The 27,432-nt window shown below is 50.2% G+C and overlaps 1 protein-coding gene across 15 annotated transcripts in view; it reads right to left on the reverse strand.

Moving 5' to 3' along the window:
• The window catches only part of Plekha6 (pleckstrin homology domain containing A6), a 142,441-nt gene that overhangs the window by 35,146 nt on the left and 79,863 nt on the right, over positions 1 to 27,432 (reverse strand). For 12 of the 15 annotated variants that reach the window (XM_038349921.2, XM_038349924.2, XM_038349936.2 and 9 more), the window contains 5 exons: positions 11,742 to 11,822; positions 10,499 to 10,613; positions 6,947 to 7,051; positions 5,728 to 5,800; positions 2,947 to 3,047 (listed from right to left, as the gene is read on the reverse strand). In XM_038349921.2, coding sequence (XP_038205849.1) covers positions 2,947 to 3,047; positions 5,728 to 5,800; positions 6,947 to 7,051; positions 10,499 to 10,600 — 381 coding nt within the window. In that variant the 5' untranslated portion in view covers positions 10,601 to 10,613; positions 11,742 to 11,822. Of the gene's footprint in view, positions 1 to 18; positions 2,180 to 2,946; positions 3,048 to 5,727; positions 5,801 to 6,946; positions 7,052 to 10,498; positions 10,614 to 11,741; positions 11,823 to 23,856; positions 24,110 to 27,432 lie in introns of those variants that run through there. The other 3 variants (XM_038349935.2, XM_038349934.2, XM_038349929.2) reach the window with 2 other exon arrangements.

Genomic DNA, 27,432 nt, shown 5'->3' on the forward strand with positions numbered 1-27,432 from the left:
ACAGACAGAACACACTACCTAGATGATGGCCGTGAGCAGGCACAGCGGGCTGGAAGCCAGAAGAGAGCTTCTGTCCAGAGGAGAGGGTCCTCATGCGGCCAGAAGGAGGAGAGGCAGAGACAAGTCAACCGACACCAGAGGAAGAGACACCAGAGAGTGAGGAGCACGAGACAGTATGACGGGATGTTCCTTTCTCGTCAGTGTTACCACCCCATAGGACAGCACTCAGCAGTGCCCAGCTCAGCCCAACAAGGGAAGGGGCACAGAGGGTACGCACTACGGGAATCTGAACTATGGTGGGCAGTGAATCGGGGAGCCCCATTGTTAACCCCAGCTCTTCTGGCAGACAAGTTGCGATTTTGCTCCAGTTTAAATGATGCAAGGATGGGCGGTAGGGAAGAGAGGTTCTGCCTAGTAAAACTCAAGGTGGGAAAGGCCACAGGACTAGCTAGGTTCCTTCTGGAACCTTAGCATACTCCCCTGGTGACAACCTCAACTCCTAAAAGAACGGTAATTAAAATTTATGTCACCTAACAGGGGCTTCCAGATATGATTAGGAGTCTCATTCTGGCGGTGGCCCCCCTGGGTGCTAACCTATAGGTTGATAGGAGTCGAAGGGGAAAGGCCAGACCCTCTCTGGCTAAACTCAAGGCTTTCCTGAACACGTCATACGCACACCCTTCCACTGTTTTCTGGCCCAAACTTCAGGAGACTCCCTTCTGTGTGCCCCACTTCCGTCTCCACCTTCACCCTTCCTCAATCTGGAATTCTCTGATCCAGGACTGAAGCTTCCTGGCTCTGGCTGGACAGCCCTTCAGCAGAGGGCCCAGCAGGAGGCAGAGCTGTATAAGGGTGGTGCTAGACAAAAGGGAGCTGTAAAGAGGGGAAGGAGGATGCTGGGCCTTGAAATGGAATAGCAGTGCCCAGAGCCCAGGAAGGTCTGCTGGGACAAGAATACAGGGTTAGCATGGTGGCGTGGGAGACACAGGCAGGGCTGCTGGTGTGTTGTGGGGTAGGTGGGAGTCAGCAGGTGAACCTGTTTATTCCATGAACGACCTGTGTGTGCAGCTTGCTGGCTGGGGCACCAGTCACAAGGAAGATAAAGATTGCACTTGAGCTCGGTCACACTGGGAACAAAACATGCCACAAGGAACAAGGAGCAAACAGACCCAGGACCAAGTGCTTGTGACAGGAGAAGGCAGAGGGCCTGGGAAAAGACAGGGCTATTGATGAGGTACAGGGAGGGGCATCAGCTTCTAATATGAAAGGAGCTGGGGAGTGGGGAGGGGGGTAAAAGAAGCTAAGTCATTCAACCGTAGCCAGGCAGGGACAGTTCCTGGCTCCTCATTATTTGCCATCCAAGACTTGTGCTTGGTGGCCACAACAGGACAAGCCTCATGTCTGTCTGTCTCAGCTCCCCTCCCTTCCCTGGGGATGGGACATTGAATAGAACCAGTCAGAACCCTTTGTAGGACACTGGACATAGCTATCACGTGGGGCCCTGAAAGAGACAGTGTAGGACTCGGGGAAAGGAGGAGGGTGTGAGTGACTGGCAGGCACAGTGGTGAGCTCTAGGCTCCACAAGGCAGGTGTGTATCAGTCATTCTGGGACATTTATCGGATGCTGCACTCGGCACAGCTCCAGCTTGAGGCTCTGACAGGTCTGGTATGAAGGGCAGGCGAGACAGGCTGTGGACGGTGTGTGGGTGCGAATGTATCTGTGGAGCGGGTCTGCTTGTTGGTTCAACAGCCTGTTCCTATTTTCCCAGCTAGAACCCAGCTCCCTGGAGTTAGAGTTTTATTAATTGTTCATTCTGTTCACACCTCTGGCATGAAACCCTAGGAGGAAGGAAACTAATTATGTGGCAAATAGGCCCCTCCCTGCTCCCTAGGCGGGGCCCCATGTGCTCTGACCACCTCTTTTTTACCATGATCTAAGGGCAGAAAGAGCCTTGCAAGCTTAGACACCAACCTAGCGCCACCTGTAGTTTCTGCCACATGTTTAAAGCCATGGCATTAATCTCTAAGGGTCCTGGGCTGTAATTCTCAACTAAGGGGAGGGAGGGCTTTATACTAAGACACACAGAGCCGATATTATTATTTCATATTCTGAAAAGGAGCCTACGGCTCTTTGCATCACAAAACACAAAGGGCATGGGATTTTTATAGTTTTTAATGGGTCATGAATTTTTAAACGTGGAAAAATACCGGCCTCCGATGAGCCAGCTGCAGGCACAGCTTTGCTGAGTAGGTCCCCCAGGGGTTCTGAGAAGGGACACTGAACAGGAGGCGAGTCCCATTTTCCCGTGCACTTGTCCTCTCAAATTGTCGTCTGCATGGCCAAGGATGCATCTCTATGACAGGGTACTTGCTCAGCATCAACACGGCCCTGGGTTCCATTCCCAGGACCACAAGGCCGAGGTAATGCTATCTCCATAAGGTTTGTAACTCAAGTTTAAAACAAATTCAACTCCTAATATTCTCTAAAGATGAAAATTTGATTAAGTTTGACTGGGGGTGGGGGGTGGGGGGAATGCCTCCATATCCCTAGGCTCCAAGTAGAAAGAAAACCTATTCAGAAAAGACTTCAGAACGAACCCCGCCCACCACAGCTCTGCTCTGTAGCGAGGGAGGGGGTAGGCTGCTAGGCAGAAGGTCCAAAAGGCTCAGGACATAATTTTCTTCCTGGTGAACCGCATGGAATCCCAGAAGCACAGTTCTGTTGGCTCACCTGTGCCATTTTCCCCCCGGAGAAGAAAAGGGAGTGCCAGCATGGCCTCGCTTTCCCTCCCAGGCATCCAGATGAGTCTAGGGGTCACTGCCTGCTCCCTTCTCTGCCACCATGCAAGGGCTTCTAAGGGACATGCTCTTTAGCCTGCACCAGCCCCGAGTTCTAGAAGAGCAGACTCCCTCCTTTCCCTGCCCAGAAGGGGAAGTCCAGCTGACCTTAAATGTGTGCTTCCGGCTGATGTTGTCTGAGGGCTGCACGGCTGCAACCCGGAAACTCAACAGGGGGATGCTGCCCAGGATGCTCTCCTCCTTCTCATCTGTCAGGGAAACAGAGGCACAAAGGTGTGTGCATGTGTGTGTGCACACACATGTGTGTGCTTGCACATGCTCATGCATGTGAGCCAATGGTGCTAATGCAGAAGGAAGGGCAAGGAGTTCCTCAACCTCACTAGGATAAACATCAATGAATAGTCCATGTATTCATTTTGAGTCTGACTGGTTCAACACCTTATAGACCCAACACTCCTATCTGCCCCACTAAGAGGCTTTACTATTCCCCATTGTCAAGTGAGATGCTAAGTGATTTGTCCAGTTTCCTTAACCGTAAAAAGTGTAATTAATCTTAAAATGCAGGAAGCCTAACTCCAAAGCCAGCATCCTTTACCCCCTATCTTATCTGCCCTGTGCTGATAAGCAGGACAATTTCAACAGCAACACACAGAGAAGGGGGAAGGATGGAGGTAGTGACTCCTTTGGGTAATGCTTTGGGTGTTTTTATTTTGAGATGGGGCCCTGTATGACCTTGGATTTACGATGTAGCCTTGTGCTAATGACTCCCCTGCCTTGGCATCTCCAGTGATGGCATTGCAGCTGTGAACCACCAAACCTGGCTTGAGGGGAACTCTTTCTGAGGTCCTTCTAGGCCCAGTGGTCTCTATGTAAGTGGTCTTACTTTGCTATGGATGCCATTAAGGCCCTTGACGTCAACAGGAAGGCAGGTGCTGCAAGAGTCTAGCTGTGCATCCCAGGATCAGGCTACTACACAATTCATCCTGGATCCTGAAGGATTGCCTAGCCAGTGTCCCAGCTGTCAAAAGGAGACCAGAAAGGGCAGAAATATTCTGTGGGACAGGTGTGGGACTTCTATGAGGCAGGGCAAGCCCTTCTTCCTTCCCCAGTATTTCTCTTTGTTTCCTAGGCCATAGCCCCTGAAAACCATCCAGTTGATTTCCACACAGAAGAAATCATTTTAAGTTATAGACTCCCCGAGTCTGCTTCTCTGGTCATACTCATGAGACAGCTGGTCTGTTTTTCAGCTTCTCTGTCCAGTCCTTCCTATACTACCATGGGAAATGGCTAAGTCAGAAAAAAAAGGGGTTTTGGAGTGGAACCCCAGGACTGTCTCTGGGGAAACCAAAGCTGTCACCATCCAGATGGCTGAGTATGGATCAGGAGGTGCCGTGTTTGACTACAGCCAGTTGGTCCCAGCCCTCGCCTGCTGAAATCTGATTCCCACACAACGGTGGGGAGATCATCAAGGGCAAGGTGTGCCCATCTTTTTTTTTTTGTTTTTCTTTGAGACATGTCTCATTTATGTATCCCTACCCCTAACTGGCCCAGAGACCTCAGGCCTTGAACTCACTGAGATCCACCTGCCTCTGCTTCCTGAGTGCTGGGATTAAAGGTGTGCCCAGCTGACAAGCCCATCTCAGAGTGGGCTTCTCCTCCAGAGCAGGGTGCTGGGAAGCAAAGTTGTTCTGTGTTTTCCCACGTTTCCGCTTGACCTTTTAGTTTCTGACGTGCATGCGCCAAAGCAGCCCAGATGTCCCCCTAGCACCGCCCCCAAGCTAATCATGCTGGCACCGAGCTCTCATACCTCCTAGCCTCCAGATCCAAAGGCCAAAACAAACCTCTCTCCTTTATCAATTACCCAGCCAAAGAAAATCCATCAATATGGGGGTATCATGAGACCATCCCTCTGTGGCGCAAGAGCATCCTTTGGTACGCCCTGCCCTTCTCCTCAGAGACCGGTTCTAGGGCAAGGAAATTTCTTATCCCTCAGTTCCAGACTTTCCTCTGTCCCTGTATCCATAGGCCCTGCGTGGTTACAACTCAGCAAGAGCAGCTCCGGGACAGAGGGTGAGCTGGTACATGTGTTCACTGAAGTTAATGATTCACCACTGCTCTCGGGAGGCCAGAGGAAAGCAGGGCTTCTTCATCCTGCAGGTAAATGAGCGAAGCGCACAGCCTCCCTTGCTTAGAGAGTGTCTCAACCTCTCTTCTCATCCCTCCCACCCACCCCTTCCCACTGCAGCAGCCCGATATGATGTCACCATTATCGTCCTTAGCCCTTGCTTGGGTCATCTGTGCTCACCCTGATACATGTTGCTGTCTACACTTTAACTTTCTGGAAGAGGCTGAGCCAGAGCTCATCAGATCTTTGTCCTCCTGTGTTGGGGCAGGGAGCCCCACGTGAATGTGACAGAGAGGGCAGATGCCAGGACTATTTGTTTATCCAGTATCGCCCGAACATCAGCTGCCCAGCTGCCCAGATTTTAGTGCTGTAGGCTTCACAGTAAACAATATGGTAAGAGTCTGATATGCCAGATTAGATTGCATATTCTGTGGGACCTGGAGGAAAATCAACACCAGCCTCCATCAGGAGTAACTAGTGACCTCCTCCTCCTTGTCCTTTTTCTCCTCTCACCCAGGAATCTCACCACCCCAACGTCTGCCCTGTTCACCTGCTGTATTATCAGTTGGGAGCCAGAACTGTTGCCTCCCAGAGAAGTATTTATGGCTAGGAACTGAATGAGCAGTGACTGAATCTGAGATTGTGCTGTGACGTCCTTTGCCACACCCTGCCGTTGCTAGGATCCTGCCTGGAGAGACCCACTTGCCAGGGAGCTCCTGAGAGCTCCGGAAGCAGAACCCAACTGCAAGGCAGGACGAGGTGGAGTGGGCGGAGTGGTCCACGGCTCCCCCTGGGTCACTCACCTTTGTAGTAAAAGAGGCAGCGATCGACCAGGACAAACCAGCGCTTGTTCCACTGCTTCACCCCAGAGCTGGCCTGCAGGACATACAGAGAGACAGACAGGCAGGCCATGAGCTGGGTGCGGAAGAGGAGGCAGATGCAGCCAGCACTGCACTGGTTACAAGGACACTGGGCTTGAGCTGCAGCGCCCGCCACCAGCACGTGGTAGCAAAACTCCCTTGAGATCCCAGATGCTGGGAACTGACATCAGATTATTATTGCCAGTGACTTTCTGGTTCTGTCGTTCTGAGGCTCCGGACCTCCCTTGGGGAGGATAAAGGGGGCAAAAGGTACCCCAGAGTGAGAAGAGAAGAATACAGCAGTGTCCATCCAGGGAAAGGTGGTAAACTCCAGTACCTGAAGCTACCCCACCCCCACTCAGCAAGAGGATGCGCAGGGAACGTGCCCTGTGCTCTGATCGGATTACTGACCTGGCATCTTTCAAAGTCATTGCATCTACCCCTAAGGAACCTCATTTTGGATCCCCAAATTTGACACTAATTAACTTTGGGGAGGTTTTCAATTTCTCAGAATCTTTATACTGTAGAACTTTAAGACAATTCTGAAGCCATTTCTGACAACTCTCAGTACTTCCCCACCTCCCCTGGGAACCAAGGACATAACAGCTTTGCATGCACATACTGAGATGTTGGGAATGTTCCATCTCCCTGAATAGGGGCAAGATAACCCTTAGGTGTTGACTCAGTTACTGATGTTTTGACTTAGTCCCTGGGAAGGGGCAAAGTGACCCTCAGAAGTTTCCCTTTACCTCATCTGATCTGGCAACCACTCTCCAGCCAATTATTGGTAATAGCCTTTTTTAATAAGCCAATCATAATAGTTAAAGAACAACCCCCAGACACCCCTTCCTTCTGTGGTTTTTCCCTTTAAAAATAGGCTGTACCAGACATTCAGGGTCTTCTAGCCTCCCGACTGCTGAAAGACCCTGTCATGACAGAATTAATAAAATCCTCATGCTTTTACATCAGCTATGATATTGAGAGATGGTCTCTTGGGGCGACTCCTTCTCCTCAGTGATTGGACGCTAGGGTCCAACAATACAACTGGGCGACGTTCAGAGACAACAGGAAAACACACCAAAGATGACATGGGCTGCTGAGAGTAGAGAAGGCCAAGGAGAAAGTGCTGGTTACTGTAGGCAACATGGCAGGGTGGCCTCACCTGTTTGAAGAGCCAGCCGGCCTTAGTGACAGGCGCATTGGGGTTCCGCTTCATGGAGTGTGAGCGCTTACCAAAGGCAATGGCTTTGCGGGAAGTTCGAGTCGCCTGGAGGGGCAAAGGCAGCAGTTAGCCCAACTTCCCTCCTCCCCTTATAGCTCTGTTGGCAAGGAAATGGTCCTTGCTAATGGGCATACTTCTTCAGTGGGCCCCTGGCACCCTTCTGCTAGGGGTCTTGCTGTGAAACTTTGATCCTCTACTAACTCAAGGGCCTGGCCCTTTAATTCTTTGGCTCTTCTGATCTCAAACAGGAGTTTCAACACACTAGCTGTTGCAAAGCTTTTGTCTTTTCTTCTGGGAGGAAAACGATTTCTGAGTTTGTTCTTCCAAGTTCTCTTTTACATTTATTTATTTTGTGGGGGGGGGGGCACATGCCTTGGTGAGTCTAGAAGTTAGAGACCCATCAGCAGTCATTAGGCCTCTCCTTCTACCACGTGGGCTCTGGGGGTCAAACCCAAGTCATAGGGCTTGGCAGCAAGCACCTCCCTGACTCTGAGCATCCAGCGGGCCCCAGTTTACTCTTTCTTTGGCCCGCTTCTCCTTACCACCACCTCTTGCCCAGGCTTCTGGCATGCACACAACTTCCCCACATCATCCCGTCTGCATCCTGTCCCTGTCTCACACCAGAAAGTCCTCAGAGCTGGGAGGGTAGACAGTGTCTCCACGTGTCACTGCAGGGAGGACACATCACTCCCCCTGTGTCTGGCAATGACAGTGTCTCCCTTGAGCACTCTGCTGATCTCTCAGCTTAACCCTTCCTTCTCCTCAGCGTCTGATCCTGGAGCAGACTGCTGTGTCTGGTTTGTTCGTTGTTGTTTTAGTCTAAGGATTTTGGTTGCCGTCATCCTCTTCACCAGAAGACTTGCAGTCACCATGGGAACTCTCACTACTCTTGAGGCCAGCCCATCCAATGACCTTTTATATGACCTCATGTTCTCAACTCCAGACCGTGCATGGAGAATCCAGCTCCTCTTGGGACTGCCTTCCAGCTCCTGCCAGGACCCAACTCACCTCACCACAAGCACTTCACTCCTACAGGAACATTTTCCCGTCACAGCACTTCATCTTTGGATCTTTCTTCCCCACAATCCTTAGCTCTACCGGCTTTTCTACTTCACCCAGAGGCTCAGCTCCTCAGCCCTGCCTTCTCTGCTGGATCCACACACGACTTCCTGGTTTATTTTCCTTCCAAGTCAGACTCAAAAACCCCACCGGCTGGCTTTCTGCTTCATCCTTCCTGAAACTCATATTCCAAATTAAGCAAATCACTCAGGTCTTCTCTGAACTCTCAGGAATTAAAGCACTCTTGAAGGGGGTGGGGTGGGGATCACACTGCATACATAGGAGGTCACCACAAACCTCCAGTCCCCAACCCCAATTGAGATGAGACTTTAATGGCAACACTTTCCTGTGTCTCCCCACCCTCCAACCTTTCTCTCCCTGTTCTTACAACCAAGCTCTGCACACCCAATACACAGAGGAAACTGCAGTTATAGGATGTGCACTTCCTCAATTTCACACCCTTTTACCTAAAAAATGCCGCCTTTATCACTGCCTTTGCCTTTGAAAGAAGCATCACTTGGCTAGCCAAGGACGATGCATTACCCACGGTCTCAGGAGAAAAGCACTTGCTCTTGCCTAGCATATAGAAGACCCCGGTTTCCATCCCATCCATACCACACACATGCACACGTGTGTGCACACACACATGCTCACACACTCACCATACTAAAAACATTCAATTTTCTCAGTAGTGATCATCATGTAGGAGAACTGAAATTTCTTCGCACAGCACAGAAGTCCAGGTCTGCAATGTGTGGCTGGGTCTATAACCAGCTTTCTGTGGTGTTAGTACACAGGTCCTGTCTCTGCCTCTTCCCCATCCTCCTGTGCTCCCTCTTCCACCAACTTCAGACTTAGCCTGTGAAGTCTAGCACAGCCTCCTCCCGCCAACACTGTAAAACTGTCTCAGGTACCCTCACACACGAGTACATACCACACAGACATAGACACACATCATTAACAGAATATATATTTATGTGTAGTAGCTTAATGTATGTTATATAACATATTTATAAATAGATATATATTTAAAAGGTGGATTCTATGGAAGCCTGTAATCTCAGCAGTAAAGAAGAAGGGACAGGAAGGTCCCTGGGGCTTCAGTGATTTCCAGGTTCAATGAGAGACTCTGGCTTAAAAAATCAGGTTTGAAAACGCACATGAAGATGACATGTGACATCTCTAGGGTCCGCAGACACATGCATCCACCCACTGTTGTGTGTACCCCATACACACTCCCTCACACACCCACTGTTGTGTGCACCCCATACACACAATCCTCACACACCCACTGTTGTGTGTACCCCATACATATAATCCCCACACACCCACTGTTGCCTGTATTCCATACCGCATTCCTTCTCACACATGAAAATTACTGTCTGAACTGTTTCAAGTGTTTCAGAAAAGCAGGGAATATCACTCTAACCACTCCTTTCTGTTGGTCCCCCCCATAAGAAAAGGCAAGTAGAGCTAGGCCTCCCTCTGAGGCTTTCTGTCTTGTTACCTTCTCTTCCCCAAAGGCAGCCACTGACACCAAATCGGTCTTCTGCTCATGGCTATAACCTTGTGCTGCTGCAATGTCTACGAATATGCAGCCCTGCTCTTCATCTGTGCACATTTTATGTAAGTTAATATACTTTTCAGATTCTGCAACGTGCGCAATTGTGTTTCCAGGGCACCCTTGCTAGCTAGTGCACACAGAGACACACATACTTGGTGTAGGGAGCGTGCTCGGTATGAACACCCTGCAGTCTGGGGCTGCTCTCTTCTCGGTTTCCCTCGGGGTTGCTCTGTTCGCGGTTTCCTTGCGTTTCTACATCTCCTCTCCCCTCCCCTCTCAACCTTCTGTGCTCATCGCGCCTCTCAAACTGCTTGTCGGTGTCTCTGAGTTTCATAGTCACTGAGCCCAAATGTCACATTCCACCCCCTTCTCAATGGATGACTTCTTCCCAGGGTTCCCTTTCTTCCTCCTCCCATGCTGACCCCCCCAGATGAGGTCATCTTTCACAGGAGGTTCTTTTGCTGTCCCCTGAGATCAGTGGTCCTTAGGAGAGGGAGATTTTGTGCCCAGAGGACACTGACAACAGCTACAGACATGTTTGGCCATGACAAGAGAAGAGGAGGTCCTGTGGGCATAAAACAGGCAGAGCTCAGACAGAGCTGCTCGACAGCCTACACTGCTGGAAACCCCATCCACAAAGTCCCAAACACTAGTAGGGTTGAGGCAGAGAACCCATGAGTGGAGTCCCATCTTCTGTGAGGTGCTTGTCTGGGCTTCCCTTCCACTCTGCACTGGGTTCCTGTACCTCCTGGCCTGCCCACTGGAGCCTACGGATGTGCTGGACAGGCAAGGACTTTCCTGGAGATCCTGAGATCCTCCTACCTGATAGCATGCCCTGCCTGACAGCTTGCCTAGAGGACTGGACTCACCCGGATGTTGGGCCGCTCTGGAGGGACCTCTGACACCATGTTGTGGTTGGAGATGTCACTGTTGATGGTAGCAGAACGTTTCCCACTTGTTTTGTTGGACATGTCCAAGGCCGATCTGAATTCAACGATAGAAGGAAACTAGTCAGAGCCAAGAAGCAATGGAAAGCACCAGCCCTGTCCTGCCTCCCATTGCCCCAACATCAGCACAAAGCCCCAGCCTGAGATACAGCTCAGAAGTCATCCCAGGGGCTCCTTTGGTTCTTCCCAGATAATCTCCCTTTTCTTCTCTGTTCATTTATGAATTTGACTTGGGTTTTTTGGTTGTTTTATTTTGTTTGTTTGTTTCGGTTTTTCAAGATAGGGTCTCTCTGTGTAGCTCTGGCTGTCACAGAATTTGTTCTGTAGACCAGGCTGGCCTTGAACTCACAGAGATCTGCCTACTCTGCCTCCCCAAAGCTGGGATCAAAGGCGTGCACCACCACTACCTAGCTGGTTTGTTGTTTTTTTAAAGACAGGGTCTCACATAGACCAGATTGGCCTCAAACTCACTATGTAGCTGAGGATGATCTTGAACTCTTGATCCTCCTGCCTCTGTGAACCAAATTCTAAAATTATAGGCTGGAGCCACCCCATGTGACTTTCTTCTGTTTGTGTATATTTAAAACTCTAGACTCTAAGTAATAGACTATTCGAAACAGAGTCTTACTACACAACCCAGCTTGGCCTTGAAATCAAGACCCTCTAGCCTCAGGATCCCAAGAAGCTGGGATTATAGGCATGTACCACTAGGCCTGCAGCCTTCTATTTTAAAGGTTCAACATACATAAAGCTATGTATTTGATCCCAGAGGAGGAAAAATTCATTGATTAAAGGCACAAAAGCTCAGTGGTCTCTGAATTTTCCTCCCCTTTCAATGAGGCAGGATTCCAAGTGAAGTACGTGCATTTAGATCTCTGATTACATCAGATTCCCCTGCGCTACCTTCAGGGGCTCCCAGGGACTATCCCAAGCTAAAAGCAGGCTTCTCAATTCCTTCAGCTCCACCTATGGGAAACACCAACTTGCTCTCTACCAGAACTTGGGAATAGTGTGGGAGTGGTCAAAAGATGTGGCCCAGAGGTTTCTGGTCCTTAAAGCTGAGGTGAGGAACCCAAATACCTCTTCCTTCATTCCCTGCCGAGCCTACTTTAGTGCAACAGGACAGCAGTGGCAAAGGACAGAAGGCAAAAAGCGGGGAACTTACGTTTTCAAGTCAAATTTTTTGTTCTCCTCTGGGACCTGGCCAGTCACTGGGTGTCGAAATGTGTTGCGTCTTTCATTGTGGCTGCAGAGGAAAAAGAGGGGAAGAGAGCTGCCATCAGCTGGGGAAGACAGAGTCATAATCCAAAGGATGGCAGGCCATGGAAGGAGCTGTGGCTCTGTTGCCCCGGGGTCAGGAAGATGCAGAAGGGTGGAGTCAGGGAGAGACTGAAGCCTAGTCACCTCTACCTGGTTTAGTGTTAACCACCTGCTGGAGAGTGCAGGCTGTCAGACAGCTAGACTCTATGCATTCAGTGGCCACCTTGGGGACGGGAGGGAGGGTGAGTTGGGGCTTTCCAAGCCTGAGTTTGACACAGTCGAGATCTCATGCAGCAGCTTCTTTCCCAGGGACAGCGCCTGCCAGAGCTCCACACAGAAAATGCTTGCTCATAATTTGCTGGAGGAACTCCCTTGTGACCTTGGACTCCCCTCCTGCTCTAAGCTCCATCTCTTTCTTCAAATGTATCCTGAAATTTAGAAACTCCATGATGGAGCTTTGGGCTGGGACTCAAGCACACTCGGAGACTGTAGTCTCCTGTTGAGAGAGGCTGCTGGGCATCGCAGAACCCCCCCGGAACTGTCAAACAGCAAGGTCAGTGCTGGCCTAACACTTGTACCTAATTAAGGGCTGCTGTAGCCAAGAGTGGGGTTGGGTGTTGTGCAGGGAGCCTGCCGGGAAGCTGGGGGAGCAAATCCCAGGGCTGGGAAGGAGGCAGACGGAGCGGCAGGAGAAGGTGCCTCTGGCTGACAGGATGTCAAACCAACTCCTCAGTGAGCTCTCAGGGAACATGCGGAAGGAAAGCAGCAGGAAGCAATGGCTTTGGTGAGTGGGGACCACTTGGCGAGAATGTGGCAGTGTCTAGCCCACAGGGGCGAGATGAGTTTAGAGGCCCTCCTCCCTGACACCTCTTCAGAAATACCTGGAGAGCCCAGCCCAGGCCCTAGTTAACCATGAGAACAGGCATGGAAACAGAGACTGCTAAGAGCACTTAAGCACACCCACAGCAAAGAGCTGGCACTCGGCTCAACCAACCTCAGTCCAGCCAACGCCTGAGCAAAGTGTGCCTAGTTTGGTCCCTTCCACCCTCTCCCGCTGCTCCAGGCTATATCCCAGGCTTCAGGATGTCAGCTGGAGCTAAAGGTAATACCAAAGTGTGTTTTCTTCTATGCCAGCCAGTGCTGTTCAGATTAAAGCCAGCTATGCAGGCGGTGGCTCCAGCCTCTTAGGATACCTGGAGTTTGTAGCTTGAGCTGGACCTAAAACCTGACCAGCATCCAGGCCTGAATTTAAGCTTAGCACATTGGTAACCACCCTCTAGTTCCTCCTATGGTCCCTCCTCCTTCCTTCCTGAATCTTACAAGGATGCTCCCTCGATTTGATAACAGGGAATCTTTGCAAGTAAGAACACCTGCCTGTTACCCTCATCCTCTGGTTTTGGCTCTGAGGGCAGCAATCTGGGACAATGAAGGTCCTTAAAATGTCAAATTCTCTGCTTTGCTCTATGTATGGAATGCCTACGTGCTTCCCACCCACCCTAGCCCTCCAGGCTCCTTCTGTTCTGTGTTCCTGGGAGCACCCTGCAGGCAGTAGTTCAGACAGCCACACACAGAAGGAGTCCGCTGTTGCCCAGCTCAGTTTTCCAGGGCATGGCACACCTCTCCCTGCCCTGAGCCTCCTACCCAGCAATCCTACAAACAATGCCCTCTTTCCACCCGCTGCTAACAACTTCAAAATAGCTTTCTCTCTACAGGCACTGCAATGCAGTAGTCACTGACCTAACTATGGTCATCTCCAGCAGACCCCTTACCGCCGAGCCCTAAATTCAAACAGGATGAGCAACCAATGCCGCTGGCTCTGATTTCACTAGGTTCGTGGTCCACAGAGGAAATCCCTACCTGACCCGTCGATCGGCCCGAAACTTCAACATCTTTTTGGAAGCTCGGTCCCCAGTTCAGCCTCAGAGGAGCCACCAGCCACCCTGCTGCTACCATCCCTCTGAGAAAGAAGTCCTTGGTTCCAACTCTTAATGCTGTGGCAGAGACGCAGGGTGAGCTGGGGCCGGCTCCATGGGTTGCCCTTTCTCCTGGCTCTAGCACTGGAGAACAGGGACAGGGCTTCCTGTGGGCAATGGGAGGGGTAGCCCAGGTGCCCTAGGGGGGCTGTGGCTTCCTAGCATTCGCGCATGATGCTACAGTTAGAGGGCCAGAAGCAGAATAATTGAAGAAGAGGGGACCTCCTCCCAATTCAGATTCCCAAGAAGGAAATGCAGAAATGGAGAGAGGCATGCACGGAGCAGGTGTGCAGCTTCCAGGTAGTCCGACCTCACTGAGCTAAGGACACCGAGCAGCTGGGCGGGCGGAGGAGCATGGGCTGCATTCCCATCTGCACGGAAACTCATGCCAGCCCGACCTGCAGGGAGACGGTGCTCCAGCCTCTCCAGTTCCGAGCCCAGACACTGGCTCTGGGGCTGCAAACCAACTTGCGTCTCAGAGACCTTCTAAGTCCTTCTGAGGGTTAAAAGGAAGCTTCAGGCTCATTGGCTGTTATTGTTGCTGTTGCTGAGAGGCTGAGGAGAATTGAAGAAGGCTCCGTTCCCTCCTTTCAGCCTGCCCGGCTTTCATCTGTACGGACAGGAGCACGATACACGAAGCGGCTCTGCATCCGGCCTGGCACACTCCCCTCTTCAGCTACTTGCCCTCTGAGGGTGCCAGCCTGGCCCGTAAGAAGTTGGACAGATGCAGTCTGGGTGGGATGGGCAGGATGTCTGTGGAGCCCCAGCTTCTGGCCAAGATCAGCTTCTTTACTCAGAAGTGGAAGGAAACCTTTCTCCCAAGGCTGGTGAGGAAGAGGGCAGGGATCGGGGCTCGAGGGGGGGTCATTGTGTATCTATTGCTGCAAATCTTCCCAGATGCCAGATGATAAATTCCAGCTGGTAGCTGTCAGATCTGCTCGCGTGAGGAGGTTTGCATGGATGCTAATTCCCCCGAAGAGGTCAAGGCTAGTCAAATCCCTTTCACAGTCCTCTTGCTTTAGGAGTCTTGGGCTGCAAGGTCACCTCCTTATCCCCCTGCTTCCAGACAAGCTTATTCTCTTATCAGTCCTCATCAGTGCCGTGGAGGTCTGTAAAGGATTCCAGCAAAGGAGGACCCAGGCTCAATGTCGTCTTAAATAGCCAGGATGCTCCTCCACCTTCTCTATGCTTCTACTTCGCACGACAGATTCCTTTCTGACCGAGGTGCTTCTTTTTTGCAGCTTCTGTTGACATCATGGTCTGTTGTTATGGCAACTCTGTGATATCACTGTAGACACTCAAAGAGCAGGACTGATCTAATTGTTTGGACTGAGGTCAGGGGAACAATGGGATGGGTACACAGAAAAATAAATGGACAGCATTGTTATTTAACCCGTGAAGAGATGAGTTGGCCAGGTGCAACTGGGGTCACGGCTGTTGGTATTTAAATGGCTAATCCGAAATCCAAAAGGTCAATATATTCAGTCATTTAGTGGGGCTTTGGTCAATGATTGATCTTGGTGACAGGAGGCCTTAGGTCTGGTCTTGAACCTGTCTCCAGCTGCTTCTTGAGTTCCCTGTCTGCTCACTGTGGGTACTCAATAAAGTTTTTTTTTTAAATGTAAAAATGAAAAGATAAAAGAGACTCCGTGCTCTGGTGTCATTTTTAGCCACCTGCATTTAAAGACTGATATTCTATTACCAAGGGCTTCCCTATCTTAGCTCTCTCTCACAATTAATTACTTCCTCTCTGGGAGGGAAGCTCTGTTTCTGTCCCTTCGCCCCCTCACTCAGCTTCCCTGACTGGCTCCCCCTGAATATATAGCTTGGCTTTCATCCATCTTCATTAAGAAGAGAAGAAAATTAAGCTCATCTGAACAGGAGGAAGAGGGGGTGGGGTGCATTGGGAAAATGAGTTTTCTTCCTCTAGGAGGCAAAAATATCCCCCCTCTCTTCAAGCTGAGCTCAGGGGCCTCCCACAGCCTTTGCTCAAGTTAAATTACTTCTCCGGTACCATGTGAAGACATCACAAGGGAGTGGGGACGGAGGGCACAGACTCCAGTGCACCGAGAGCCCCCAACTCCTCGGGGTTAGGTCAGAACACAGAGGGCTTGGATGATGTTTCTCACCAATTATCCTGCACAGGATGACAGCTTCTTGTTTTAAGTAAAGCAAGAGGAAAAAGTTACGAGGTGTAGGATGTTTTAAAGGAAACCGTTTTCTTTCTTGTCTTCCTTTAGGGATATCAGAAAAGCTTCCCCTTCTCAAGGGCAGACAGCTAAGGTGACCTTTCAAATTCCACTCCCCCAAAGTGAGAAACTCGGGAAGAAAAGACTTTGTGTCAGAAGAAAGCGCATCCTTGATTTCCGGAGGTGCCCAAGAGGTGGTCACTTCTCTACTGGACCTAGGAGGTGGCTCACTTGGGAGTGCCATCCGTGGAAAGGGACCTGGGCAAGCCAGTCTTCACTGCAGGACACACCGAGTCTGCAGCACGGCCTCACCTGTTCAGCCCTGAGTTTGCTCATGTGAAAACAAGACCTCTTCTAATTCCACGGCTTAACCCCGACACACTTTCAACGTAAAATGTTTCATGCACAGCGAGAGTGAATATGGGGAAACCAAAGACAGATGAGAGAACAGTACTCAGGATGGAGGGCAGGCAGGCATTCCACAAGTACCAAGACATACTCTCTCCACCTCATTAGGGCACTTCTGTGGCTCAAGACATCCTCAGTTTCTCTGTGGTGTGCACCTGACAGTTAAAATCAGAGCCTTCATTGCCCTGAGCAAGCATGCATGCACACAAGCATGCACACAAGCATGCACACGAGCATGCACATGAGCATGCACACACACACACACACACACACACACACACACACACACATACACACACACACACCACTCCCCGGTAGATGTCCCTACTGACTCCTACTGTGGCAAATACTGAAAACCTAAGGAATCCACTCCATCCCATCTACCCCGCTGTACCAAGGAGCTTCATTTCCATAGACCCTGAGAATCTGCTGACAGAATCAGCTTCAGCCATGCTTCCCCACGCTCAAAATGCCCATCACCAGCACTGAAGTTCAAAGGTGGTGAGGAGAGCCGGGGAAGGGCAGGAGACCAGCCCTCCCAATTCCTTCTTTCTCCCAGCCAGCAAATTCCAGCAGGGATTGATGGCAGGGAAGACTCTGCAGCCAACAAAAGGAAGCTTGGCTCTTGCCCTGTTTCCCTGTCTGGGTCTCATCATTATTGTCAAAGAGCCTTATCTGCCCCAGCATTCCATCCCAATTAAAAACCAGCTCAGTCTACATTTCCAGCTCTCCAGATTGCTGGATTCCTGAAGCTCCCTGGCTGTCCTGGGGGAAAACACTGTCCTAGCCAACAGCTCCCCACAGCAGCCCCTGCCCTACCTATAGCTGCTGCATCAAAAAGAAACCAGGGGAGGGATCAGGGCCCAGGTAGCACCTTTCAGGTGGAAAGAGCCCCTTTCTACAATGTCTGTCTCTCCCCTCTCCACCCGTGGAGCAAAGTATTAGTTCCAAGGTGCTAGGAACAGCTTCCAGCTGTCTCCTCTCGCTGGCTTTCACTTGTTCTTTCTTTCTTCTCAGCCCCTGCTCCATCCCTGCTTTTGATGCTACTGTTATTTCCAATATTACGGTATGAATAGTATGCCCTCCCAATCAAGTGTGGAACACTCTAATGTGCTACGACTCTGAACTGAGTGTCCAGAGGACAGAACCCAGTACTGCTCTTGCCCATTCTGTCTAGTCCTATAGAACCACACTACCCTGAGTGGTCAGTAACACCTCCTCCAGCTGTGGTGGCCAGAGTAGGGAGGGGATGCCAGAGAGATTCACTGAGCTCAATCCCTACCTTAGGAAAGGGAGTTGACTCAGTTATGAGGAGGGTGCACACTGGAGAAGCACAAGTCAGGGCCCTGGGTGTGCTCCCTCCCAGCCCATGCAACTGCCCTCCTTCCTGTCTTGTGGCATGGTCAGCTTATTCCTACCATAGGAGAGGGGGCAGCCCAGGGCACAAAATGGGCAGAAAGAAATTATACAGGCAAACTCATGCAACTCTCCTACCCTATACACCTTGAGTTATATTGTCTTGAAATTAATTATTTTACTTTCTGGGATTCTAGCTGTCTTTTGAAAGATGGCAGTGACCTAGGCAGATGTTCAATGTAGCTCCTTCCTGTTAGCAGGAGAAAAGCTGTTTGTCACACCTCTCTGGGGTCAAGCTAGTTTCTCTGGCCAGTGCCTGGGATCTGGCTACCTCTCCTGGCCCTGGGTCCTGCCACAGCACCAAGCCAGCCTCCTCTCTGGCGAATGATGTTGTGCACTGTTCCAGGTATGGAGGCGTCTGACTCTAAGTGCCTGATGACCTGTCTAGTGGGTGAGAACTACATTCAGTCCTGAGTCCCAGGAGCCCTCTGCATAGAACAGGACAAGTCCCCTTAACCCAGCCCAGGCTAGAGAAGCAGAGTGAGCCTGCTTTCACCATCCCCACACTGTGCTGTGGTTCCTTTTGAGGCAAGGAGAAAAATGGAGAGGGAAGAAAGCTACCTGCAACCCAAGTCCCCACTTTCTTCCCCCTGGCCTTCCTGAGGAGCCAAGCCAAATACTAGCAAGGCAAGGCCAGTTCAGTCCCCAACCACCCTCATCCCAGCTTCCTCCCTCCCCTTCCCTCTCTTTCTATCTCCCCATTCTTTTCCTTGGCCTCCAGGGTGCCTTTTCCCAACAGTCAGCAAGATTCCCAGGGGTGAAGGGACAGAGCAATAATTAATTAGGCTTCTTCCCTTCCCTCTGGATTGAATCCCAAACTCTTGGCCTTCAGAGGCTGAGGGCAGTACGTCTGCTTCCGTGTCAACTGAAGGTCACCCAAACCATAGCTTTTCATTCCTAACTCAGCAGATCTGGTTCTGGTGCCCCACGGGGCTCAGCAGCCCCACCCAGCCTGCCCCATGGAGAGAATTTTACAGTGAGTGTTTGGACAGTAACCAGCCAGACCGACAACCTCAGAAGTATCCCATGCCTTCTTGTTCCCCATCCAGCAATCTGAAGCTCTCAAGCTGTTCGATGCCTGTCTCCTCATTTTCACAATAAAACAGCGGCAGCGAGTGGTGCCTGGATCCACAGACACCTCCAACTTCCACCAGACCAGACAGCAGAGGAAATGCGGGCTGAGTGGGGTGTGGAACAAAGAAAATGAAGCTCCCTGCTGTCTGGTCCTACCCTGGACTGAGGCAGGCCAGGCCTAGGGCAGAGTCAGGAGGATAAGGTTTATTGTTCTGGCCACAGTGAGGGACAAGCCAGCAGCCTCCTTGGGATTGCCTAGGCCTACTGTCAACCTCTCTGCTGCATTCCTCATTCCCCAGGATGAGAAGCCGCACGGTTCTGGTTTCACAGGCTCCCAGAATGTCAGCTACAGGTCTGGAGAGGACACATGATGTGGGTAAGGGTGATGATACCCGGGTGCAGGGGTAAGTTAGAACAACCCTAACTAACTGCCTGAGTCTTTAGGCCTGTGCCCAATCCTCACCTCCTGCACAAGGGTGAACAAGAATTTGGTGGGGTCACGGGACAGGGACCTAGGTTGCTCTCCTGGGATGCTGAAGGGTGTCAGGATTGCTCAACATTCCACCTGTTTCCTGCTCCTTTCCTTGGCCAGCAGGCTCTGACTGGTCACAAAGCTGAGACTATGTCTAGGAGAAGATTACGCAGTCATAAATCTCCTAGAACTAGCAGGCAGGAGCCTAGACAGCTGCTCCGAGAGTGAGGAGCCTCCTACATGATGGTGCACGAGGACCAGATGCCAAGGCAGGTGGGAGGACGGTGAGGTTGTAGCTGGCATTGCCCCTCACCAGCCAGTCTGTGAGTCTTCACTGAAGAGCTGTAGTTGGGGACTGGGAATGACAGGGCGCGGTGGCATGCAGGTGGGTGGTAGGAAGTTCCGACTGCCTCTTTCTGCAAAGGGGGGTGGTACTTCCTATGCTCCTTGACAGCTTGCCAAGGGCATCTTTGTGAATCACTAGTGTGAAGACGCTCCAGTAAGAGCTAGAGCAAGGGTCACTCTTGGAACCGGCCAGCATGTCTGTATCTAGAAGGGTCCCTGTGGGCCAAACAACACTCATGTGACTTCAAAGTGACTAACCCACTCTGCATCTCTGGGTTTCAGTTTTTCGTCCTGTAACACAGAGCAATACCAGGCCTGCCGGGAGGATTAAATAAGATCATAGCAGCTGCTCAGTTAGTGGCTGGTGGGACAATCGTAACTAAAGGAAGCAGCACCCCACTTCTGTACCACCTGGGCTGATGGGCACTACAGCATCCTGTTGTGAGATATTTGTACCCTGTGCGAAGAGGTGTTGCTGTGATTGGTGTACTAAAAAGCTGAATGGCCAATAGCTAGGCATAGGTATAGGCAGGACTTCCAGGCAGAGAGGAATATGGGAGGAAATGGGTAGCCAGCCAGACACAGAGGAAGCAGCACATGCAGGAGGAGAGGTAGTGGCCACAAGCCATGTGGCACGACATAAATGGATGTTAATTTGAAGTTATAAGAATTAGTTAGGAACAAGCCTAAGCTATAGGCCGAGCTTTCATAATTAATAAGTCTCTGTGTCAATATTTGGGATCTGGTGATCCAGAGATAGTTCAACAAGAAAACTTTCTACAGCATCTCACATCTGTACCATCAGGAAAACAGTTACTACAGCATCCCACATCTGTATCGTCAGGAAGACAGTTACTACAGCATCCCACATCTGTATCGTCAGGAAGACAGTTACTACAGCATCCCACATCTGTACAATCATGAAGATAGTTACTACAGCATCCCACATCTGTACAATCATGAAGACAGTTACTACAGCATCCCACATCTGTATTATCAGGAAGACTGTTACTATAGCATCCCACATCTGTACAATCAGGAAGACAGTTACTATGGCATCTCAAATCTGTACCATCAGGAAGACAGTTACTACAGCATCCCACATCTGTACCATCAGGAAGACAGTTACCACGGTATCCCACATCTGTACCATCAGGAAGACAGTTACTACAGCATCTCACATCTGTACCATCAGGAAGATAGTTACTACAGCATCCCACATCTGTACCATCAGGAAGACAGTTACCACAGCATCCCACATCTGTACCATCAGGAAGACAGTTACCACAGCATCCCACATCTGTAACATCCTGTCTGAGGGGCACTAGTCATACTCAGATTTTCATTAAGTTTTACAAACATTAAAATTGCAGTACCTCAGACTAGCCACATTTCACTGAGACTCAGTAGCCATGGAGATTGCAATACTAGACAGAACAGTCATGAATCATTTCATCATGGTAGAACTTCTAAGCCACTAAAAGTTTTGGATTATATGAGACAACTCCAAAACCACTTTATCCTTCTACCAATGGATATGTGCTCAGAATCCTCAGAAATACAAGGCCTGTAACAGTCCTGAACTATATGAACAAGAATGGAAAATTTGCCCCCAAGTACAACAAAAAGTTAAAAATTAAAAACCAAGGCTGGGCATAGTGGGATATACACACCTGTAATCCCAGCACTTGGGAGTTGAGGGGCAGAAGGATCAGGAATTCATGGCCAGCCTGGAACAGAAATCCTATCCAAAAAAAAAATCAAATGACATATTCCAAAATCCAATCAAAGCTGGCATAGCTTTAATCTCAGTAGAGGTGGGACAGGAGGTTCTCTGTGAGTTCAAGGCCAACCTGGGCTACATAGTGAGTTGAAGGCCAGCCTGGTTTATATAGTGAAACCCTGTCTTGAAACAAAATCCAATTACAATGAATTTTAATGATCCACTGGCTTTTAAATCAATGCATTAAGACTCCACAGTTCTGAAATTATTGTCACCAAGAGCCCTTTTGGCAGAGGGCCAGAGGGACATACTTGGGAAAGATTCTAATAATTGAAAGAGAAGGGGAGATGCAAGATGGAGCAAGAAAAAGCGGTGTTATCTAGAGACAGAGGAGTCTGACTGGTCCTCACTCCAGCCTCCTTTTCCTGCTGGAATCAGCCAGCCTCCAGCTAATGCTGATGGGGAAAGAGAAAGGAAAGGAAGACCTGGAGGGAGTCAGACAGAGGCGCCATCACTAGACAGGCAGTCTTTCTTAGAATCCTCCATCCTTCCTTTCCTTCCTTCCTTCCTTCCTTCCTTCCTTCCTTCCTTCCTTCCTTCCTTCCTTCCTCTCTTCCTTCCTTCCTTCCTTCCCTTCCTCCCTCCTCCCTTTCTCCCTCCTTTCTTTCTTTCCTTCCCTCCCTCCCTCCCTCCCTCCCTCCCTCCCTCCCTTCCTCCCTCCCACCTTCCTTCCTTTCTCTCTTCCTTCCTTCTTTCCTTTCCTTCCTTCCTCTTCCTTCCCTCCCTTCCTTCCTTGCACCTCCCGCCCCTTCCCCTGCTCCCATCCAGACCAGAAGCCCTCAAGAGAGTCTCCAGTGATGCTACGTGGAATCTCTTCAGAAACAAAGCGCATAGGAAGCAGGTGCCAGGGATAAACACAAGAGGGCAGGGAAATGGCCTCAGAGGAAGAAGAGTGCTCCCAGGAAGAGTGCCCAGGCTACTTCCTAGTGTTTCCCAGTCAAGATGGATGTCAGCGTTGGTCAGTGACACCTGACTAACCGGTGAGTCTGCCCACACCTACCTGTTGGAGCAATTCTGCTGCTGCTCACAGGCCCAGTGCAAAATAAAAACACAGGCTGTGGCTCACAGCTCAAGTCCAGAAGCCAAGCCAGAGGTCTTCTGAGCATGTGTGCCAAGCCCACAGGGACATCCACGCCACTGGCTACAGCAGTTCCCCTGAAGTTCCCCTGAGAGTGTCAGATAAAGGCTGTCTGCTTACATTTGTGGCTGGCAATCTGAACCCAAGGCACACAGGGTCTATCTGTCCATTCCTCCCCTTGATTCTACTTCCCCCTCTTTCTTGGCCTCAACTGCCCTGAAACTTGGCTCCTTCTGCTCTTGGCCTCCTGGGTCTAGTGACCAGCACCTCCCTCTTATTGTCCTGGTTTCTGTTTGCCTCCTGGAAACCTCACCCACCAGAAGGAAGCATTGCAGCAGAGCCATAGAAGGGCTGAGTTTACCCTGTCCCTCAGATCTGCATTCAAGACCAGCATGGCAAGTGCCCTATTCGAGACAGTCCCTGGGCAGCTGGGGCTAACATAACCATTATGCCATCTAACCATTTTCCTCCCAAGAGAGACAAGGAAACAAAAGAGCTCTTAAGAGAGAGTGGGGGGGGGGTATCAACATTTCTTCTTTGGTGACAATTCCTTTTAAAGTCATATGACCATATAAAAGTAACACACACACACACACACACACCTGCTGAGCAGGCAGTGCACCCGCTTCCACCCATAAAACCAAGAACTTTTTGTCCATCCTCCTGGTCACATTACCAGAAGGTGTCAAAGATCACAATTGCAATGGCAGGTGAGGGGACACGCATCCAAAAGGAAGCTGAGGGGCGAGAACAGCAAACCTAAAAGGAAAAGATCTGCTCTCTTCTTCTTCCTCTGAGATCTCAGTTTTGCTCCCAAATGACAACTTTGTCTTTTTAATGAGTGACGTTCATCCCCAGCTCTGCCTCCAGTCCGCTGCACCTGCTCTCTCCCACAGCTCACTGGTTGTCCCCATCTGCTGTGGCCCTGTCCCCCAGAGCCTGCTCTGCTCAGAGCTTAGCCCCTCTCTGGAGACAATGGCTCAGACAGGGATGCTGGAAGGAAGAGTCGCTGGGCTTTGTGCACAGGGTGGCTACGCGAAACCATTGTTTCCTCCCCAGGACAGGAGACGCAGCTGCACACCACTGCAGGCCTGAGGATCTCCCCCTTAGCTAAGAGCCATTCTGAAGACTTCCTTCTCCTAAATCGGGGTGAGCCTAAAGTCTGGCCCCGCTGGTGTGACAAAAGCCCCTCAGGCTGAACAGAAGCAGTTGATGCTCCCTCGCCTGCTCCAGAGCCCCACAGACAGACAAACGTACACCAAACCAACAGCCACTTACTCACCAGCTCTCTGTGCTCCCTAGTCTCTCTGCTGCCTCTAACTCAGCCTCCTCTCACACTCAGGAATAGGGAAAGGTTTCCCTTTAATACTCAGCAGGTCCCTGTGGGAAGCAATCATTAACAGCCACACATGCTGATGGACCTTAACCCCTTCAGTGCTGGGCCGCCAAATTCCGGCTGGTGGACGGTCCTGTCCCCTCTACCTAGGCCTGAGCAAATGGCACCTCTTAGCTTGCCACCATCTACCTTCAAAACGCTGCTGCCTCCCATGTGGAGAGCGAGCCTACAGTCCCACCCAGGCCTCCTCACCTAATTGGAGCACGCCTACAACCTGAGGCGCTTAACTCTGGCGTGGTGCCCAATTGGATGAGCCCACATTATGAAATATTTGCCAGGCAGGCCAATAGAGAAGCCAGGATCCGGGGGAGGGATGATATTTTTATTTATTTCTGGAGGAGGGTGTGCAGACAAAAGTAGTCATAGCATCCATAGCCCCTGGGACAGAGGCAGAGGGAAGGCCACCTCAGACCCCAGGATGCCTCTAACTGTTCTAAGTACAGAATCCTGGGGCGCCCCCAAGCAACTGAGCACTTGCTGCTGAGCTAAAAGGTTCTTCCTCCTCCTCTTCCTTTCCCCCTTATTTCTCTGCCCTACTCAGGAGTTTGGAGAGAGGAACTGGGAAACACTGAGAAGGTCAAACACCAGCAGGCAAAGGGCTGCGAGCACAGAGCTTTCTACTCTAAGGTTGTGGAAGTCACTTACGCGTCTTCGGATGTGCAGGTGACAGGTGGGCAGGTTTGGGTGGAGACAAAACCTCCCGCCTTTTCTCTTCAAAAATAGGTAACTGAATTAACAAACTCTAAAGAGAAAGAGTATCTATGTGCAGGCCACATGCAAATCTATGCAGATATGCACAAATGAGCAGCTCCACGCCTGCCAATCGACAGCTTCTCAGGGCGAGTCCTTGCCAAGGTTTCCTAGTTTAAGGCAGAAATCAGGTGGTCTCTAACTCAGCCTTGAGGCTGAGGCAGGAGTCAAAGCAGCTCCTGAGAGAACAAATGCAATGGGCGTACACTTAGGAGCATTTACCTCCGCTGGAACAGAGTGCCTGCCTCTGTGGAAAGCCTGTTTGAGGGTTTGTTTGTTTGTTTGTTTTTCCGTGAGCACAAATAAAACACCATAGGCTAGCAGAATACAAGTGCCCTCTGCTACACAGGCACAGTTGGCACCCCTCCCCTTACAGCCCCAGATGCAGGCTTGCTGGGCACCACAGCCAGCTTTAGTAACTGGTACTTTTCTTATCTCCTTGGTTCCTGTTTGCCTATCAGTAGGCCAGCCACTGTGGCTCAGGACCCTCATTTAAAGCAGCCAGGGGGCCTTATCTTATCTTTGGTAATGCCTTCCCTGTCGCCCTGGAGGCTAGCTCACCCTGGTCTCTTAAAGGGGCTACACTACATTCACCTCTGCTCTGCTTGCCCTCGAGAACATGCCAGAGAGCTGAGTGTTCTGTGCAGGGTTAGAACTTTCTATGGCACCATCCCTCCTCAACCCTTACCTTCACGGCTGCCTTGGGGCGGCTCCTGGGAAGATTTTAAACCCAACAAGATGCCAGTGCTTTCAAAGGGCAGTTTAAAAGCTTGTGGGATCAGGCAGACACTCAGTGCCTTAGGTGGAACTAAGGCTGAAGGGCTCTGGACAGAATATCAGTTCTGTTCCCACACAGCAGCATCGAGCAGTGAAACACCAATTACAATAGTGGGGGAAATACTAAATGCTAAAGGAGAAGCTTGACAAGAGAGCCAAAATCCATGTGCTGGAGAGTATAAAACACTACTGAGAGGAATTAAATAAGATCTCAAGAAGAGATTCTGGGCAGTCGTGGCGCATGCCTTTAATCCCAGTGTTTGGGAGGCAGAGGCAGAAGGAGCTCTATGAGTTTGAGGTCAGTGTGGTTTACAGAGAGAATTCCAGGACAGCCAGAGCTACACAGAGAAACCTTGTCTGAGAGAGAGAGAGAGAGAGAGAGAGAGAGAGAGAGAGAGAGAGAGAGAGAGAGAGAGATTGTTTCTTAGATCAGAGGACAATATTATTAAGACATCCATTCTCCCAATATTTTACTATAGATTCAACACAATCCCAAGCAAAATCTCTGCAAGTTTTTTTTTTAAAGACAAAATCCAAAATTCACCTGGAAAAAGAATCAGAATGTTTTAAACAAAAAACTTTGTAAAAGAAGAATAGATCCTAACACTCAGGAGGCAAAGGCAGGAAGATTGCAAGTTTTGGGCCAGCCTGAACCAAATGAGACCTTATCTCGGAAAACCAAAGTCTGAAGCTTCAAGCTGTAGCTCAGTTGGCAGAATGCTTGCCTAGCATACACAAGGCCCTGGGTTTGATTCCCAGCACTAGGTGGTGCAAGTAAGTCACACCAGCACTGGGGGTCAGAATAGGAAAGGCAGGAAGATGAGAAGTTCAAGGTCATCTTTGGCTACAAAATGCATCTGAGAAGGGGGCATCTGAGAAGGGGTAGAAGCAGGTGGGGGAAGAAGGTGCCAGGGCTGAGGATGTAGCTCCATGATAGAGCATCAGCCTACTATGAAAAAGGCCCCAGGTTCAAGTCCTACTACAGAAGATAAGGAGAAGGAAGTTATTAATGCAGGCACTAAGAATAAAACCTCAGTACTCAAGACATAGTGGTAGTGCTATAAAGATACATAAACAAACAAACAAACACAGAAGGGCTGGAGAGATGGCTCAGTGGTTAAGAGCCCTAGCTGCTCTTCCAGAGGTCCTGAGTTCAATTCCCAGCAACCACATGGTGGTTCACAATCATCTGTAATGAGATCTGGTGCCCTCTTCTGGCCTGCAGGCATACATGCAGGAAGAATACTGTATACATAATAAATAAAGCTTAAAAAACTTATAAAATAAATACACACAGAAATTATTGTCACCAAGAGCCCTTTTTGGCAGAGGGCAGAGGGGCATACTTGGAAAAGATTCTAATAATTGAAAGAGGGGGAGATGCAAGATGGAGCAAGAAAGCAAGAGTTATCTAGAGACAGAGGAGCCTGACTGGTCATCACTCCAGCCTCCTTTTCCTGCTGGGATCAGCCAGCTTCCAGCTATGTTGATGGGGAAAGAGAAAGGAAAGGAAGCCCTGGAGGGAGTCAGACAGAGGAGCCATCACTAGACAGGTAGTCTTAGAACTGTCCCTTTTTGCCTTGAACCTCCTGCCCCTACCCCTACCCTATAAATAAACCTATCCATTTGTGATCAATTGGTTTTGACTAAGATATAAAGATGATTTCAATACATGGTACTGAACAGACCATAGATCTATATTCCAAACAGCTACTACCAGAAAAGGAACCCTCTTGGGGCTGGAGAGTTGGCTCAGCAGTCAAGAGTACTGGCTGCTCTTGCAGAGGACCAGGATTCGATTCCCAGCACCACATGGCTGCTCTCAACCATCTGAAACTCTAGTTCCTTGTGATCTGATGCTCTCTCTGACCTTCTGACTTCCAAGGGTACCAGACACAGGCACGCACACACACACACACACACACACACACACAC

This window comes from Arvicola amphibius, chromosome 12 (genome assembly GCF_903992535.2).
Source record: "Arvicola amphibius chromosome 12, mArvAmp1.2, whole genome shotgun sequence".
Lineage (NCBI taxonomy): Eukaryota > Metazoa > Chordata > Mammalia > Rodentia > Cricetidae > Arvicola > Arvicola amphibius.